This window comes from Meriones unguiculatus, chromosome 3 (genome assembly GCF_030254825.1).
Source record: "Meriones unguiculatus strain TT.TT164.6M chromosome 3, Bangor_MerUng_6.1, whole genome shotgun sequence".
Lineage (NCBI taxonomy): Eukaryota > Metazoa > Chordata > Mammalia > Rodentia > Muridae > Meriones > Meriones unguiculatus.
The window spans coordinates 108,284,170-108,299,733 of record NC_083351.1 but is presented as its reverse complement, the minus strand read 5'-3'; the positions used below and the strand labels follow the sequence as shown (position 1 = coordinate 108,299,733).

At 34.5% G+C, this 15,564-nt stretch overlaps 1 protein-coding gene across 5 annotated transcripts in view; it reads left to right on the top strand.

The window, feature by feature from the left end:
* Nucleotides 1–15,564, top strand: part of Cdh18 (cadherin 18) — a 1,064,923-nt gene that overhangs the window by 808,116 nt on the left and 241,243 nt on the right. For all 5 annotated transcript variants that reach the window (XM_060380420.1, XM_060380419.1, XM_060380418.1 and 2 more), the window contains one exon: nucleotides 10,859–10,978. In XM_060380420.1, coding sequence (XP_060236403.1) covers nucleotides 10,859–10,978 — 120 coding nt within the window. The remainder of the gene's footprint in view (nucleotides 1–10,858; nucleotides 10,979–15,564) is intronic.

Sequence of the window (15,564 nt, the reverse complement as noted above, 5' to 3'; positions counted from 1 at the left end):
GCTTCCTTTCAGGACTCTGTGAAAAAGGAAATACACAGTCATTATGAGACTGGATGTGCTGGGGCAGGTTTTGGGGGAACATAGGTGATGTGCCCTTTTCTGAGCATCAGCACAGGGGAGATAGGGCAATAAGAGAGGGACACGGGGTATGGACCAGGAGGAGAGGAGGGAGGGGCCTATGGATGAGATGTAAAGTGAATAACTAACTAAATAATTTTAAAATAAAAGAAAATTGGAATACAATAATCAAAGACAAGATACACATTAATTTGATGACATTTGCAAGATGTACTCAATGTTTATTTATCAGACAAACTTAGATACATTTAATTTTCTTTTTAAATTTCTTTTAAAGTGAGTGAGTGTGTTAGTTATGTGTGTGTCTCTGTGTATGCTGTGCAAACACTCTTGCATGTGTGCAGGCAGACCAGAGGAGAATGCTGGGTGTCTGCTCTGACACTATTTGTTTTAATATTTGTTAAAGGATCTCTTGCTGAGCTGAACTTGGACCTGAGGAATCCTGCAAGCCTCAGAATTCCTCCTGTCTCTACCCCATAAACAGTAGTGTCAGTTACATGTGTGTATGTAGCCCTGACCAGCAGTTGCATGGGTGCCAAGAACTCTGGTTTTTATTCTTGTTTAATAAGAACTCATCCCCATGGAACCTATATCTAACCAGGGTTTAGTTTTCATATTAAAATCATTTTATTCTTCACTGAAATTTAGTGGTTTTTAAATTTAACCTCATCTTCGCCCACAGTAAAACTGGACTTTAGAAGACCTGCTTAGTCATAACAACGGTGTAATTCTCTTTTATTTTTTTTTCTGATAATGTATCTCTTGTTTTAGGGAAAAATTTTCTGACTTATCCTTATTTAAAAATATTCATAGTGTGGGAAATCCTTTTGAAAAAGTTAGCAAAGCATCTTAGCCAGAGTCCTTCTTGATTAGCTTCCTTAGGTGTACAGATTTTAGTATCCTATATTATATGGCTAATGTACACTTAAGAGTGAGTATATGCCCTGTATGTCTTTCTGGTTTTGGGATACCTCACTCAGGATGATTGTTTCCAGTTCCCACCATTTACCTGAAAATTGAATTTCTTTGCTTTTTATTTCTGAGTAATATTCCATTCTGTACATGTACAAATTTCTGTATCCATTCCTCAACTGAGGGGCATCTGGGCTGTTTACAGCTTCTGGCTATTACAAATAAAGATGCTCAATCCCTATTCAGAAAGGCAAAGAGGTTGGACATAGGAGAAGAGAGAAAACAGGGAACAGGACAGGAGCCTACCCCAGAGGGCCTCTGAAAGGCTCTACCCTGCAGGGTATCAAGGCAGATGCTGAGACTCATAGCCAGTGCAGAGTGCAGGGAATTTTATGAAAGAAGTGGGAGATAGTAAGCTCTGGGGAGGACAGGAGCTCCACAAGGAGAGCAGCAGAACCAAAAAATCTGGGCACAAGGGTCTTTTCTGAGACTGATACTCCAGCAAGGACCACTCATGGAGATGACCTGGAACCCCTGCACAAAGGTAGCCTATGGCAGTTCAGTGTCCAAGTGGGTTCCATAGTAATGGGAACAGGGACTGTCTCTGACATGAACTGATTGGCTTGTTCTTTGATCACCTCCCCCTGAAGGAGGAGCAGCCTGATCAGGCCACAGAAGAAGACAATGTATCCACTCCTGATGAGATCTGATAGACTAGGATCAGAGGGAAGGGGAGGAGGACCTCCCTTATCAGTGGACTCGGGGAGGGGCACAGGTGGGGAAGAAGGAGGGAAGGTGAAATTGGGAGGGGAGGAGGAAGGGAGCTACAGGAGGGATACAAAGTCAATAAACTATAATTAATAAAAATAAAAAATAATTTTAAAAAAGTTAGCAAAGTAAAGGAACCCCATTAACACTATGATAAACTGAAATATTCTTATTTGTTTTTAGCAAGTGTTTCATGCTGCATTAACAAAATTATGTGATTTATGTTTCAATAACAAGCAGCAGCCCTATTTTAGAAGCTCAAAAGAGCAGGCCTTGAATTCTCCCTCACACTGTACAGGCAGCTGGTGTACATCTGCGTCCAGTTGATGCTCCTCAGGAACAGAGGCTACCACTTAGCCCCCTGCCTCTACAACAACACTACTTTAGTGTTTTACTGTCTGTGCATTGAATTAAAAATACTACAAAAGGTTTGCGATCACGCCCTTTGTCATCACATTGCACAGCGTATCTCAGTTTTGCATCTCTGGTTGTTTATTTCAGCTGCATGCCATGCTCCTTCTTTTACTTCTGTCATGAATGTCAGAACAGTTCCCACTTGAGATCAAATTATTTAAATGTGTGATCTGGAACATTTGAAGTACTGTGAATGAAAAAATATCACCAGCATGATAGGGTAGTTTTGTATATGCTGTATCTATTAAAATAAACCAAAATATAGACAATTTTATCCTATCCTGGAGATTAAATATATAAATAGAAGATAGGTAGAAACACAGGCACACAGATAAGCAGATATATAGATATAGAGAGTGGCCAAAATTTTAATCATGTGAGGAAATCTTCCTGAGTAGCAGCCTGCAGTCCCTCAGTTCCTCATGTCACAACTGAAGTCTGAGAATATGCAGTTGAATAACAGCAAACCTTGTCAATTTTGTTCACCTTTGTAGTGAAGTAACCCTTTCATTTCATTGATCATTTAGTTCATCACTAAGTTTTTAATTTCATATAAGTCATTTTTTCATGTACTGTTATAAACTGACCTGAAGACTGTCTTTATTGTGTCTCATATATTTGGTGTGCTGTTTTCATTTTCATTTAGATCCAATAACTTTTAAATTTCCTTCTTGATTTCATCCCTAACTCAATTGTCTTTAGTTTTCACTAGTTTGTTGTTGCTTCTGTTTGTTGCTTCTATTATAATTTTCTGTTGTTTCTATTCCAATTAATTACATTTATTTCCTTTAGTTCATTATGCACAGATGGAATGTAGGCCATGATTTCAATTTTCCTATATTTGTTGAATGTTGTTTTATGGCCTATTATGTGACCAATAGTGAAAATCGTGCCATGTAGTGCTGAGATTTGTGTCCTTAATATTTGTGTACAATGTTCAATAGATATCTATTACATCTGTTTGGCTTATGATGCCATTTAATTTCAGGATAGTTTGTTTAGTTTTTGTTTTGCTTTGTTTTGATTCCTGTATGACCTGTGTGAAACAGGATGTAGCAAAGTATTGAAATCACTGAGTATCACTATATTGGGTCCAAGCTGTAGCTCTGAATAAAATACTGCTTCCTTTGTGAAATCAGATTCCCTATGTCTTTATCACTGGCTTTGGCATGAGGACATTGTAGGTAAAATCATGTAAAACTATATCATCACATGAGATTGATTAGGAAATAATTTTACACATTTGCTTGGATCTAATTGGAAATAAGGATTAAAAACAAAAAAATTGTCAGCTATTAATCAACCATTAATCGTTCATGGGCCATTGTCGGGACTATTATTCCTTGTATCCCAGAACAAAGTTAATAATGATTATCTGAACTCTCCTGAGTCTGAATTACAGGTGGATCTGGTTTATGTTTTTGGCTCTATAGATGATGAGAGATAATAAATCAGAAATCTGTACTAATTACAGCCCATTGTGGTTCTGTATTATATACGGACATACTGCCTTGCCATTGTCTTTTGTGCATTCATTCTCTCAAATTTAACCCTAGAAAATTAATTCATTATTGTATAAAAGAATATCAATATAGTATGCATTACAGTGGCACAATTGTTTATAGAGATAATCTAAGGGTTAAAGTTAGAGTGAAATATGATTGCTCCCACTGCAGAAGCAAATTATCAGGCTAAGGCTGAAAGCAGCACTAACATATAAGTAGAAGCATAAACACTGAGAGAATTGTTTGCCAACACATTGATTTGTCAAGACAGAAGTAAAAGGTTGTCTTCTAGGGCTTGTGAGCTCTGGAGAAATGGGTTATTGACCAGTTTAACTACAAAGTCTGCATTTTTTTTCTAGTGGAGTGGACCTAAAATTCTATGAAAAAGCATTTGGCTAATATCATAATGGTTTGGTGGGTATTCAAGGCAATGTTGCATTCAGGGTAATGCTGCATTCACTGACCAATGAACAATAACATTGAGGAACTTTCTCCCATAGTGGCCTGCAGAGCAACTTTTTTTTTTATATAATATCAGTTTATCTAGTTCCATTCATTTGCCTGCAATTTTCATGATGCCCTTGTTTTAAATAGCTGAGTAGTATTCCATAGTAGACATACAACACATATTCATTATCCATTTTCCAATTGAAGAGCATGTAGATTGTTTACAGTCTCTAGCTATTATAAATAAAGCTGCTATGAACATAGTTGAGCAAATGCCTTTGTGATTTGGTGAAGCAGCTTTCGCCTATATGTCCAGGAATGATATAGCTGAGTCTTGAGGTATAACTATTCCAAATTTTCTGAGAAACAAGAGATTTTTCAAAATGTTTGTACAAGTTTGCACTCCCACCAGCAGTGAAAAAGTGTTCCCCTTACTCCATATCCTCACCACTATGGGCTGTCACTTTTAATCTTAGCCATTCTGATGGGTGAAAGATAGATTCTCAGAGTCGTTTTAGTTTGCTACAAATTACTCACTGAATAAGCAATGCATTATTTTTGACATTTCACTTATTTATCTGCCTTTATTATTTTCCTAAAAACATTACCTTAAAGTTATTTCTAAAGTATTTAAGGTTTCCAGAAAATGGTAGTAGGTGATGAGCATTTTAAGGAAGTATTTACTTATTTATCTATTTGTTTACTTATTATTTTAATTATCTTTTTTCATTATTATTAATTGTTAACATTACTATTATTATTTATTACAATTTGTTCACTTTGTATTCTGGCTGTAACCACCTCCCTCTTTTCCCCTTATACCCTTCCCCTAGACCACTGATATGATAGGTCCTCCGCCCCTACTATCTGATCCTAGGCTACCAGATCTTATCAGGACTGTCTGGATCCTCTTTCTGTGTGGCCTAGCAAGGCCACCTCACCTGGGGAAATTGATCAAACAGCAGGCAATCAAGTTCAGGCTTGTGACTGCCCCTGCTTGCCTTATTAGGGATCTCATGTGGTGCGTCCCCTGGGCTACGTCTGAGCCAGGTGTCTGTGTCCTCTCCATGCATGGTCCTTGATAGAGTATCAGTTTCTGCAGGCCCTCCTGGGACGAGACTTCAAGTACATGTGGGAATGTTTTATCTTGATATCATGAAATATCCTTCATGAAGTTCAATTATTTTTCTTGCATATACTGAGCAGGTCACCAAACAATACATAATACATTGAATAAATGGTATGTATATGCAAAAAATTCAGTACATGTGTGTATATGTGTGTGTGTGTGTGTGTATGTGTGTTAAATTTCTCAGTATATTATTGTGGAGTTGATGAAATTTAGGGAGAGATAGACTAATACCTTTTACATCAATCAATGTTCAACAAGAAAAATACATTTATTAAAAGTTTGAGTTATATAACACAGTGAATCAAAAACAAACTTAGGAAACTGTAGAATGGTGAGGTCAGAATGGACTTATTCTGATTATCCAGGAAGATAATTTCTTCATCTCTCTCTGTGGGTTTAGAAGCTGTGCTAAAATATAAGTCCCAGAGATGGGTGCTAGAGAATAAAAATCTGAAAAAGATTACTGAGAAGAAAACATAACCATTGAAAAATTACTGGACTGCTAGAAATGCCATTCATGAGAAAATAGAGGAAATGGGAATGAAGAAAGAATCGGCGAGTACGTGTGGGGACATCCTCTTGCATTACAATTTTGCTCTTTTCAGTTGGTCAGGAGTGCCAATGGACACCATGACAAGAGTTACATTCTTGGGAAGAAAGTCAAGGACCAACAAATCAAAGTATCTTTCAACACAGGAAAATGGTAGTTATAGAATCATGAACCCAGTTACTTTTACTATAATAATTCACTACATAGGAAGAAGATTATCATACACATTGTACAAAGCTGCAGGAAAAGTCAATGCTGCCAATTTGTCATACCATGTCATTAACTTCTTTAAGATTCAAATTTATTATTTTTAAGTATGTGTACATGTATGTATCTGTGTGTAGGTTGTGCATGTGATTGCAGGTATTCAGAGAGGCAAGGCCAGAGTCATCAGATCCCTCTGGATCTACAGTTATTGGAGGTTGTGTGTTTCCCGAGATGAGTACTGGGAATTGAACCCTGGCCCTCTGGAAGAACAAGAAGTACTGAGACATATAGACAACAAATACCTCCTCTTGATTTTCTACTCAGGGGTTCATATGTGGAAATATAAACTGTTATCTCTTTAGAGTTAGATAATAAAGATACTTCAATTTAGATAGACGTACATGAAGTGGGATTGATGTTTTCAACAAGGGATATATAAAAGAAACTGGAAAGTTTGGAACAATTTAAGGAAAAAAGAAATTATGATGGGGTAGGGCAATTGAATTTACAGATGCTTTTGAGAAGAGATTGATGTGTTTGAATTGTATGGCCTTTTCAAATCTCAAAATCATATATGTGTACATATCCTTAGATACAACATTCTCAATATATTTATTGAATTAGTAAATTAAGTGGCTTATATTAACAATTATATCATGTCATTGACTACTTTTTTTCACCTAAAGAAGAGCATATAAAACTTATTTGCCTAATGAAAAATTGACAATTTCACATTGGCTAGTCCAGTAAGTATGTAACAAGTTGTCATTAATTAAGCAAACAGGAAGAAAAAAATAAAAATAAAGGTTGGATGTGTATGTGTGTGTGTGTGTTTCACATACATATGCACATGAGCATTATAAGGAAATCAAAGGACATTTTACAGGATTTGATTCTCTCTTTCCATCATGTATGATTACAGGAAGTTCTAGGTCATCAAGCTTTGCAGCAAGCAAGAAATCTGAAACATTGTGCCTCATCCTAAAACAGTGATTTTTTTTTTCTGTCAGCATTGATGTTTCATAAGTGATATCTTAGACACGTTTTTTTAAAAACATTTTAGATGTTGTATGAACAAAGTGTTATAGAACATAACAACAACTAAAGCCCACTGTTACTAGTCTGTTGGTGGAATTCTAGTCTTCCTGTGTAGCACAAAATTTATGCTGAGTCTTAGTAAGTCTTTCTTTTCCAGAAAGCTTGGAGAAGTCTTCTGAGGAGTAAGCCTTAAAAGCTTCCTTCAGAGAAGTTCTTTCAGCCTGCGTAAATCTTCAGCACATTTTTATCCAAAGTTTTTGTTCAGCTTCAATTCTCCTGGGATTTTAACAGAGTTGTGAACTCTGACAAGTTATGCATAGCAATTGGCAGTTATAAGAGTATTTGCTTAGTATCAAAATGCCTTATTAAATATGCCAAATTGGTCTTTAGGGACTTTCAAAGAAGTCCACTCAGTCGCTTCTCATTGATATGCAACTCGATAACATGTGTGCTATTTAAAAAGCATCAGAACAAAGAGAAGCCAAGTGAAGGGAGTGACACAGTCAATTCCCCAGAGGAAAAAAGAGGACTTAAGTTTTATTGTAAAGAAGATATTTGGAAAGCTTTTTTCATGTATTTAAATATTTTCAGATTCATATAAAGCATCAGCTGAGAGGAACTAATCCTCAGACGACTGACTGCAGCGAGTGTGTGCCAGAGCAAAGACTCACTATGTGAGAAAGGGCTTGTGGACTTCAGAATATAATGTCCCCAGAGCTGCTGTTTTCAATAGAAATACTTTACAGACAGAAAATATTTTTACACATGTAGGCGAGATCTCTCTAAGGAAAAGGCAGTTAGGCAAGGAATGTGAAGTAGGCCTAATGTGTTTTAATCAAAACAAAACAATTTTCAGAGATTATTAGATTCAGTATTCTGAAAAGATTTATACAGTTTTAGACCTGATTTTATAAATCTTCATTTGGTAACTTGGAAATTTTCTCCTTTTCACCATGGACACACTTTACCAGCAAACGTCGAATGAAGGAATTGCACAGTCCAGTGTGAGAGGATCACTATTGAAAGGCAGATGTGCTGAGGGACAAACCGATTAGACACATAAACTCACCTCACTCATGTGCTTCTGGCACGAACATGGAACACATACAATCAAAATGAAAAGGGACAGGCAAAAATAAATGTTGGCTTTTTTTATATGAATTTTAAATAAGGTTATCTATTAAAATGACAAATATAACTCATTCATCAATTTCTTCTTAAATGTCAACAAGTAGAACAATAAGAATATCTGATTCTCCAAAAATATTAATTTGTACCAAATTTAATCAACATATAACAATGATTTTTCATCTTACCTCACTCACGAATAAATTACGTATCAATAATCATAAGCAATTATTCAGTCTTTTTTTTCTCGGTTAACTGTCAATAACAAGGACAGTTACCATTTATTCACCAGAAACTCTAATGCCATGCATTAAGTGTAAAGTAGGTGAATTACTTAACAGAAGTGTTTTGTCTCACACTGGCAGAAACTACAAATAAGAGACCATAGTTTTCAGGGCTGTATTACTTACAAGCACACTTAATATGTCCAGTGTTCTCACACAATTTCTACTGACTCATCCCTCATTCTCCTTCACCGTATATTTGCTCCCAGGTATTTGTTGTTGATTTGGTGGTTGCAAATAAGTCACGCACTGAATCATGATTACCAAAATATTTAACAACTTCAACATTGTACAGTTTTCCATTCGTATAAGAAAAACCTGCTTCCAACTGTCCCTGTCTTCAGATTTTATATTACTACATTTCTGATACTTCAAAATCACATGACTGGAAGGATCCAGCATAAAATTTGTGACATTTACCTTTTAAACTTAGATCTATTCAAGCCAATGGATGTATGGGAAGCCAATTCATTATTTTCTTCATTAAATAGCCTGATATAGTGTGCTATACTTTAATGATTGTCCCATTAAAAGATATATGGGCTATTTCTACTGTAAGACTATGACAAACAATTGTTCTATAAATATTTACAGTTTTTTAATAATGTAATTATCTGCTTGGCATGAAGACCATACTATATTTGTGAATTTAGTTGTAGGAGAGGCAGCCACATTCGCATATTTCCCACATCAGTGTGTGAATTGCCTGTTTCACTGAACCCCTGCCAGGATCACTTGTGGACATAACACAGTCTTCATCTTCTATTTGTTTCTCAGATTCCATTTGAAGAAACGAATTTTGTGATATTACTATGTTATTAGACATTCATAAGCACTTATGTCTTAAAGAATTTCAAGTGAACTTTACTAATTCTCTTATGATTTCTGTGATCGGCTAAATACCTACAATAAGTTTTGCTTAAAGGTGTGTCTGGATTTCAGCATGTTAATAAATCGTCATGAAATTTAAAACAGAAAATTATTCCACTTGTATATTCAAAAGCCAGAATTAATACAAAATTCCATAAAGGTACTTTTGGTTGTGGGGATACTTTGTGTGATACACAGTTTGACGTATTTAATACTATTTTTCAAGTGGTAAATTATTCATCACTGAGTAATTTGTAAAGTTAATTTCACATTGTAGTATTTACTCCCTAATCATAAAGTTTAATAACCCTTAATAAGTAGTTGTCATATACTTGGGAATAATTTTCATTTAAGCACAATTTCTGTGTGAAGTATCTGTACTTAGTGATGCAAGTGATTCTCAATAAAAGAATATAAGGAAAAAGAAACCAGGATGATACGTCTACAGTTTTAGAACCACAAATACACGTGTTAATGTTTATTAATTATTTTAAAGTGCTTTCTACTAGAAAACTCACTATAGTACTTTTTTAGAAAGACAATTATATATATACTGTAGAGAAGGTACAAAACAATTGCATTTTGAATGACGGATAGTAATTTGAGACTCAGTAGTCCAGTAGTAGTATGTATAAATAGCCTTGTGTATATACATACATATATATTTATAAATAAATGCATGTGTGTGTGGTTTATATATACATATATGTGTGTGTGTACACAAATTGTGTATAATACACACACACATATATATATATGTATATATATATATATATATACAGGTAGTTTAGTGTCAATGATAATATCATTGTCCATCTTCTCAATTAATCAGATGCTATTTCATCTTGGCATTAAAGCATGAACTATGCAGCATCATTTTACTCTTCTTGACTTAGCAAAGAAATATTACTCTATTAATGGGCTTCAGTAAAACCCCATTGTGGTTATAAACATATCAAAAAACTTTCTCAAGTATTTTGCAATATAAGGAATCATAATACAACATCTAGCAAGTGCTTTCCTTGAATTTTTTCTAGTTCTATACTGATAATTTGTAAGTTATACCTTTTCTGGAAATATCGAACCTACCTATGTTCCACTTAGAGTTATTGATAGTATGGAGAGAAGATAAACAACATATCTTCTACACAAACGTAAGTAGTTTTCAGGAGGCTGGATAGCTGCCTCAGTTTTTCCGAGCATTGGCTACCTTCCCAGATGAACTGAGGTTAATTTCCAATGCCCATGTTCTGTTGCTTAAAACTGCCTCTCCCGTTCCCAGATATTCAATGCCATCTTCTTGCTTTGTGTGCACCTTCATTTACACATGAATATACCCACATATAGACACACATACACATAGGTAAAATAAAAATGAAAATAAACCTTAAAAGGAGAATTACATTTTATAGGATATGGTCATTTTAGCACTGCATGGAAATTTAGTCAAACTCTTTTACTGTGTTCAAATGAGTCATGTAATAAATGCCACCACACACTAAAATTTGTTTTCCTGAATGTACAGGTACCTCTGTTCTACAGGTGACAGCTACAGATGCAGATGACCCCACTTATGGAAACAGCGCTCGAGTTGTTTACAGTATACTGCAAGGACAACCTTATTTCTCTGTAGATCCTAAAACAGGTAAGTGCATTTATGTACACTGCTGTGTAAGTTCTTCCGTCAATAAAACAAAATGATTCTCTTTTCTAGTTATGCTTTCTAATAAGATAAAGACATTTAATACCTTTAAAATTATAGTTATTTCCCTAAAGCATTTTAAACATAAAAATAACTTTATTTCCATTTTATATACTCATTATATTTTGTCATTGACTATTACTACAACATATAACACATAGACATTTGAATAGATATATTGACTATTATATTAATTGAATAATATTTCCAAATATATTTTGATTTAAAAATTACTTATAATTTTCTATTATAGTAGAAAATTGAGTAGAATATCTAGTGGTTTATCAGAATTTAGTTGAAAATATATTCTCTGGTACACATACATGAAGATTATGTGTATATTTGTGTATAATATATGAAATGCACTATGCTGAAGTACTTCTATGTCTTCTCATTTCAATTTACTTTTCTGAATTAAAAACACTTTCAGCTCTCTAATGTATTAACTAAATAAATTAGGATAATTACCGAAACCATTAAATGTCTTTTCTTATACAGATAAATATGTGAATTCTCTTTTTATTCCTTTCATTTTGGTAAATATTGATGTTGTATCATCCCAGCATTTGAATGAACAGGACTCAGTAGCCTGTGTTGTATCACCCTACATCAAAAACTAATATCCTAGCTAAGAAACGTCTTCCCAGTAAAACAAGGGAAATATGCAACTTTTTTTTCCAACTGGTTAATGACATGCAAGTCTCAGGATTTACTAAATTTTAAAGAATTTCAAACTAGATTGCAAGAGAAAGAAGAGGAGCAGGAGGCTCTCAAGGCTCCGGGTCCTTTGTGATCAAACAAGATGCACTCTGAGTCAGTTAACATGGAATCTCCATAGATGTGCTTTGACTCAGTTAAAATGAAAATTTCATGGATGCACTCTGACTGAGTTATCATAGAACCCTCATGGATGCATTTTGACTCAGTTAACATAGAGCCCTCATGGACGTACTCTAATTCAGTTAACATGGAACTTTGACTTAGTTCTGTATACTAAGTTAGTTACTGTGTACTTAGTTAACATAAGAATTTTGTGCGTGAACTCTGACTCAGTTAACATGGAATCTTCTTGGAAAGTCTTGTATCTGTGACCAAGGATGATGTGTCTGCTCATAAATGTCTCCTTTAACACATTACATTGCATAAGCCATAAGAAATCAATTTATCTAATTGTTTAACACACATATTTAAATTAGAATTACATAATTTTTCTCTTCTATTTTTCCTACCAATAACTTCCCGATGCCGTATCCCAACTCCTTCCTTACTTTTTCCTTAATCATAAATTGATAGCCTCTATTATTATTATTATTATTGTTGTTGTTGTTGCTGTTATTATTACTAAAGACCTATGTATGTGTCTGAATATGTATGCACAAGTTTATGAATTCCTTGCTCTCACTCTCTTGCCTGCTCTCTGTGTAAGTGTGTGTCTGTGTATGGGCATGTGTGTGTGTGTGTTGTTTTTGTGTTTGACAACTTTGTTTGGTTAACTAACTAAGAGGGCTTATTCCTGAGAGAGGCAAATTCTCCTTCTACCATTGGTGATTAGCTCCCTATAGTTTGTTTTGTTGTTGTTGCTGCTGCTGTTGTTGTCTAAGAGTGGAAACTAATGAAATTTTCTCATTTCATACTGGATTTTTTTTTCTCTAAGCAGTTATTTCTAGGAGAGTCTTTCAAATCAAACTTCCTGATACACAATCTCTAATGTTTTTTTTTTTTTTTTGCCCCCTCTAATGAAATGTTACCTGAGCCAAAAACACACACATATAATTCTTGTATAATTGTGGGTGTATTCAATGCAGCTGTGGTTCCTATGATCTGGTGATTTATGTGTCGTGTCTGCATATGGTTACTGTGATTGTTCTTATTTGCTGTAAAGAAAAAAAAAAAAACCTGAATGATGGGGAGGTCACCTGTGCCTTTCTATGACTATAAGGATAAGATCAAGAATGTAATAAGGAGCTATACTGGACTAGCAAATAGGTGGTAACACTTTTTTTTTCCTTTCTTTCTTTCTTTTTCTTTTTTTTTTTTTTTTAACGTCCATGACTTTACTAGTCCTGGGAAGCTGGCTATGTTACTAGCACCAGGCGTGATTTACGTCATGTTGACTGAGGTTCAGCTGGTCTAATTAGAAACCACCAACAAAAGGATGCCACTTTCTGTATTGTTCTGGGTCTCTTGCAGTACTGGTCGTTGTTGTGGTTCATAATTTTGGAGCTAGGTAGGACACTTTTTGACAGTTCACACATTGTTTTCTGGTACATTGGAAGAAACACTGCAGGAAAGAGGTTTTCATGCCATGCATAACTGTAATTATTGGAATGCTGTGTCCTAAGTATGCAGTTTCTTTAGCATAGGGGCTTACCTTCAGTCTCCAAGTGCCAACCAAGTGCCACTGCTGCATCAGTACTATGTTTGTTTAGAAAGTCCCTTGGACTATCCTGCCCAACCATTCGAAAGAAAGATTCTCAAGCCTAGCATATTGGTTTTATTTGTTAAAAGAATTCTTTACCAGGTTTATCGTTTTAGATCAAGTCTGTCTCAAATCATCCTATATAATGAACTACACAACATTTAGAAGATTAGGACTTAAACATCCTTTCATTGAGACTAGATTATTCTGAAGGATTTTTATTATCATGTATATAAAAAAGACTTGTTTAGGCAAACCTCCTCCCTTTTCCTAAGAGAGAATTCAAGTTCACTGCCAGATACAGACCTGAAGAATTCTGACCTCTCATTTCCCCAAATGAAAACGTGTAGCACCTATATTTAAAGAGAGTGATATAAGTTAAGGACAGGTGCACATAAAAGCATTCTGCATCCACATACTTTATGCATATTATTTATAGAACTGAGTGAAAAATTTTATCAATGAAGTTAAAAAAAGCACTATAAACAAACATCATTGAGGTAATATACTATCAATGTAATAATATAAATTATGTGACAGTCAAATTATTTCAGTTTCAAGATATTACCACATAATTAGGAGGGAAATTCTTATGAACCACCATTTTAAAAATATTTGAAAAAAAATGCCTATGTATGGTTATTTACAGTATTGTTCAACTGAAAATTTGTTGAAAGTCTAAATCACCTTGCTATTTGATATATGTGGTCCCTATTTTTTGTTTCCTCTAACTCATGTTTACGTTAAATGCAATAGTAAATTTCCTCTTTTAATAAATCAAGTTCCTAGATGAAATAAGCAGATAAAATGTAACCTTGCTATGTTTTGCAACACACACACACATCTCTGTGCATAAATGCATATGTACCCAAATAACTCTTTAGACCCTCAGAGCTCCATAGGCTAGTCAAATGTTTACTTATAAGAAGATGTCGTATTTATTTAATGGTGAACTGAAATAAAGGCATCCTGCATAAAATGTATTTTAAATTTCAGTGTTCTTAAGCCAATTACTGGTTAACAAATAGCAAATCTCTGTGTGTATCACACTGTGTGAATAGTTGCATATGTTTACATGTGGGTACATGCACATGAGTGTGAGTGGGAACTTGTGTGGGCAAAGCAGGCTTTTGAGGGTGATGTTTCCTGCCTCTGCATGCTACTGTGTTTTGTGTTTTACAGCGGTTCTCATAAGCATGCTTTCAGTGACATAAAATTTAAATGCAATTAGCATTTGGATGTAGTTATGTATTTTACAGGTAAGTCAAGTACTGATTAATACAGAATTTTATCCCAAGTTTAAATAGACTCTCATATGGTTTCTAATGTATAAAATTCTATTTGCTCTTGCACTTCGCTCTTTCTTTTCTTCAGAATGTGTAATGTGTGAAATGAAATGCATGCTTCCATAGCACTCGGTGTTAATATTAGTATTTCACTGACTAAAGTATCATGGGACCTGTGCGTCTATTTACTCCATACGATGCTAGCAACGAAAGAAAAAGTATTTTAAAGTTGCATTAAGTCAGTAAATGTGTTAGACAGTTCTTGCAGAAAGTGCTAAAGATTCTAAGATAAATATCCCTTATTTTCCTCAAAGCTTCTACCTTTTAGCTACGTGTGCTTAAAAACCTTATTACCGTGCAATTAAACATGCTCAGAAATAATGGATATAGTTGCAATTGAGTTTCAAAGTGCCTGGGTTATAATCTAAGCAGACATATTGAAAATTAGATAATTAGTTGCTCTGATGGGATGTTATATAAGAAGCAAGGGGATATCAGTCACTTACAAAGGTGTGCTTTGATAGTAAGACTTAATTCCACTATCCTAATTGAATGATCCATCTCTACACAATTCCAATTACTTTTATTGAAGAGCAATTATAATAATGCATAACTTTAGTGCCCAGATATCATTGAAATTTCAATGCTTATCATTAAAGTTAGTACTTGTATTGCCTTATTTTCATTATGTTGAAAGGTACACTTTGGTATTCACCTTGATTTTATAATAATGAGTTCCCAAAGAGACAGAGCTTTTCTATTCAATAAACAATCTTATAGTACCTATATACAAGAAATAATATACTTTATTGGAAATCAGTTTA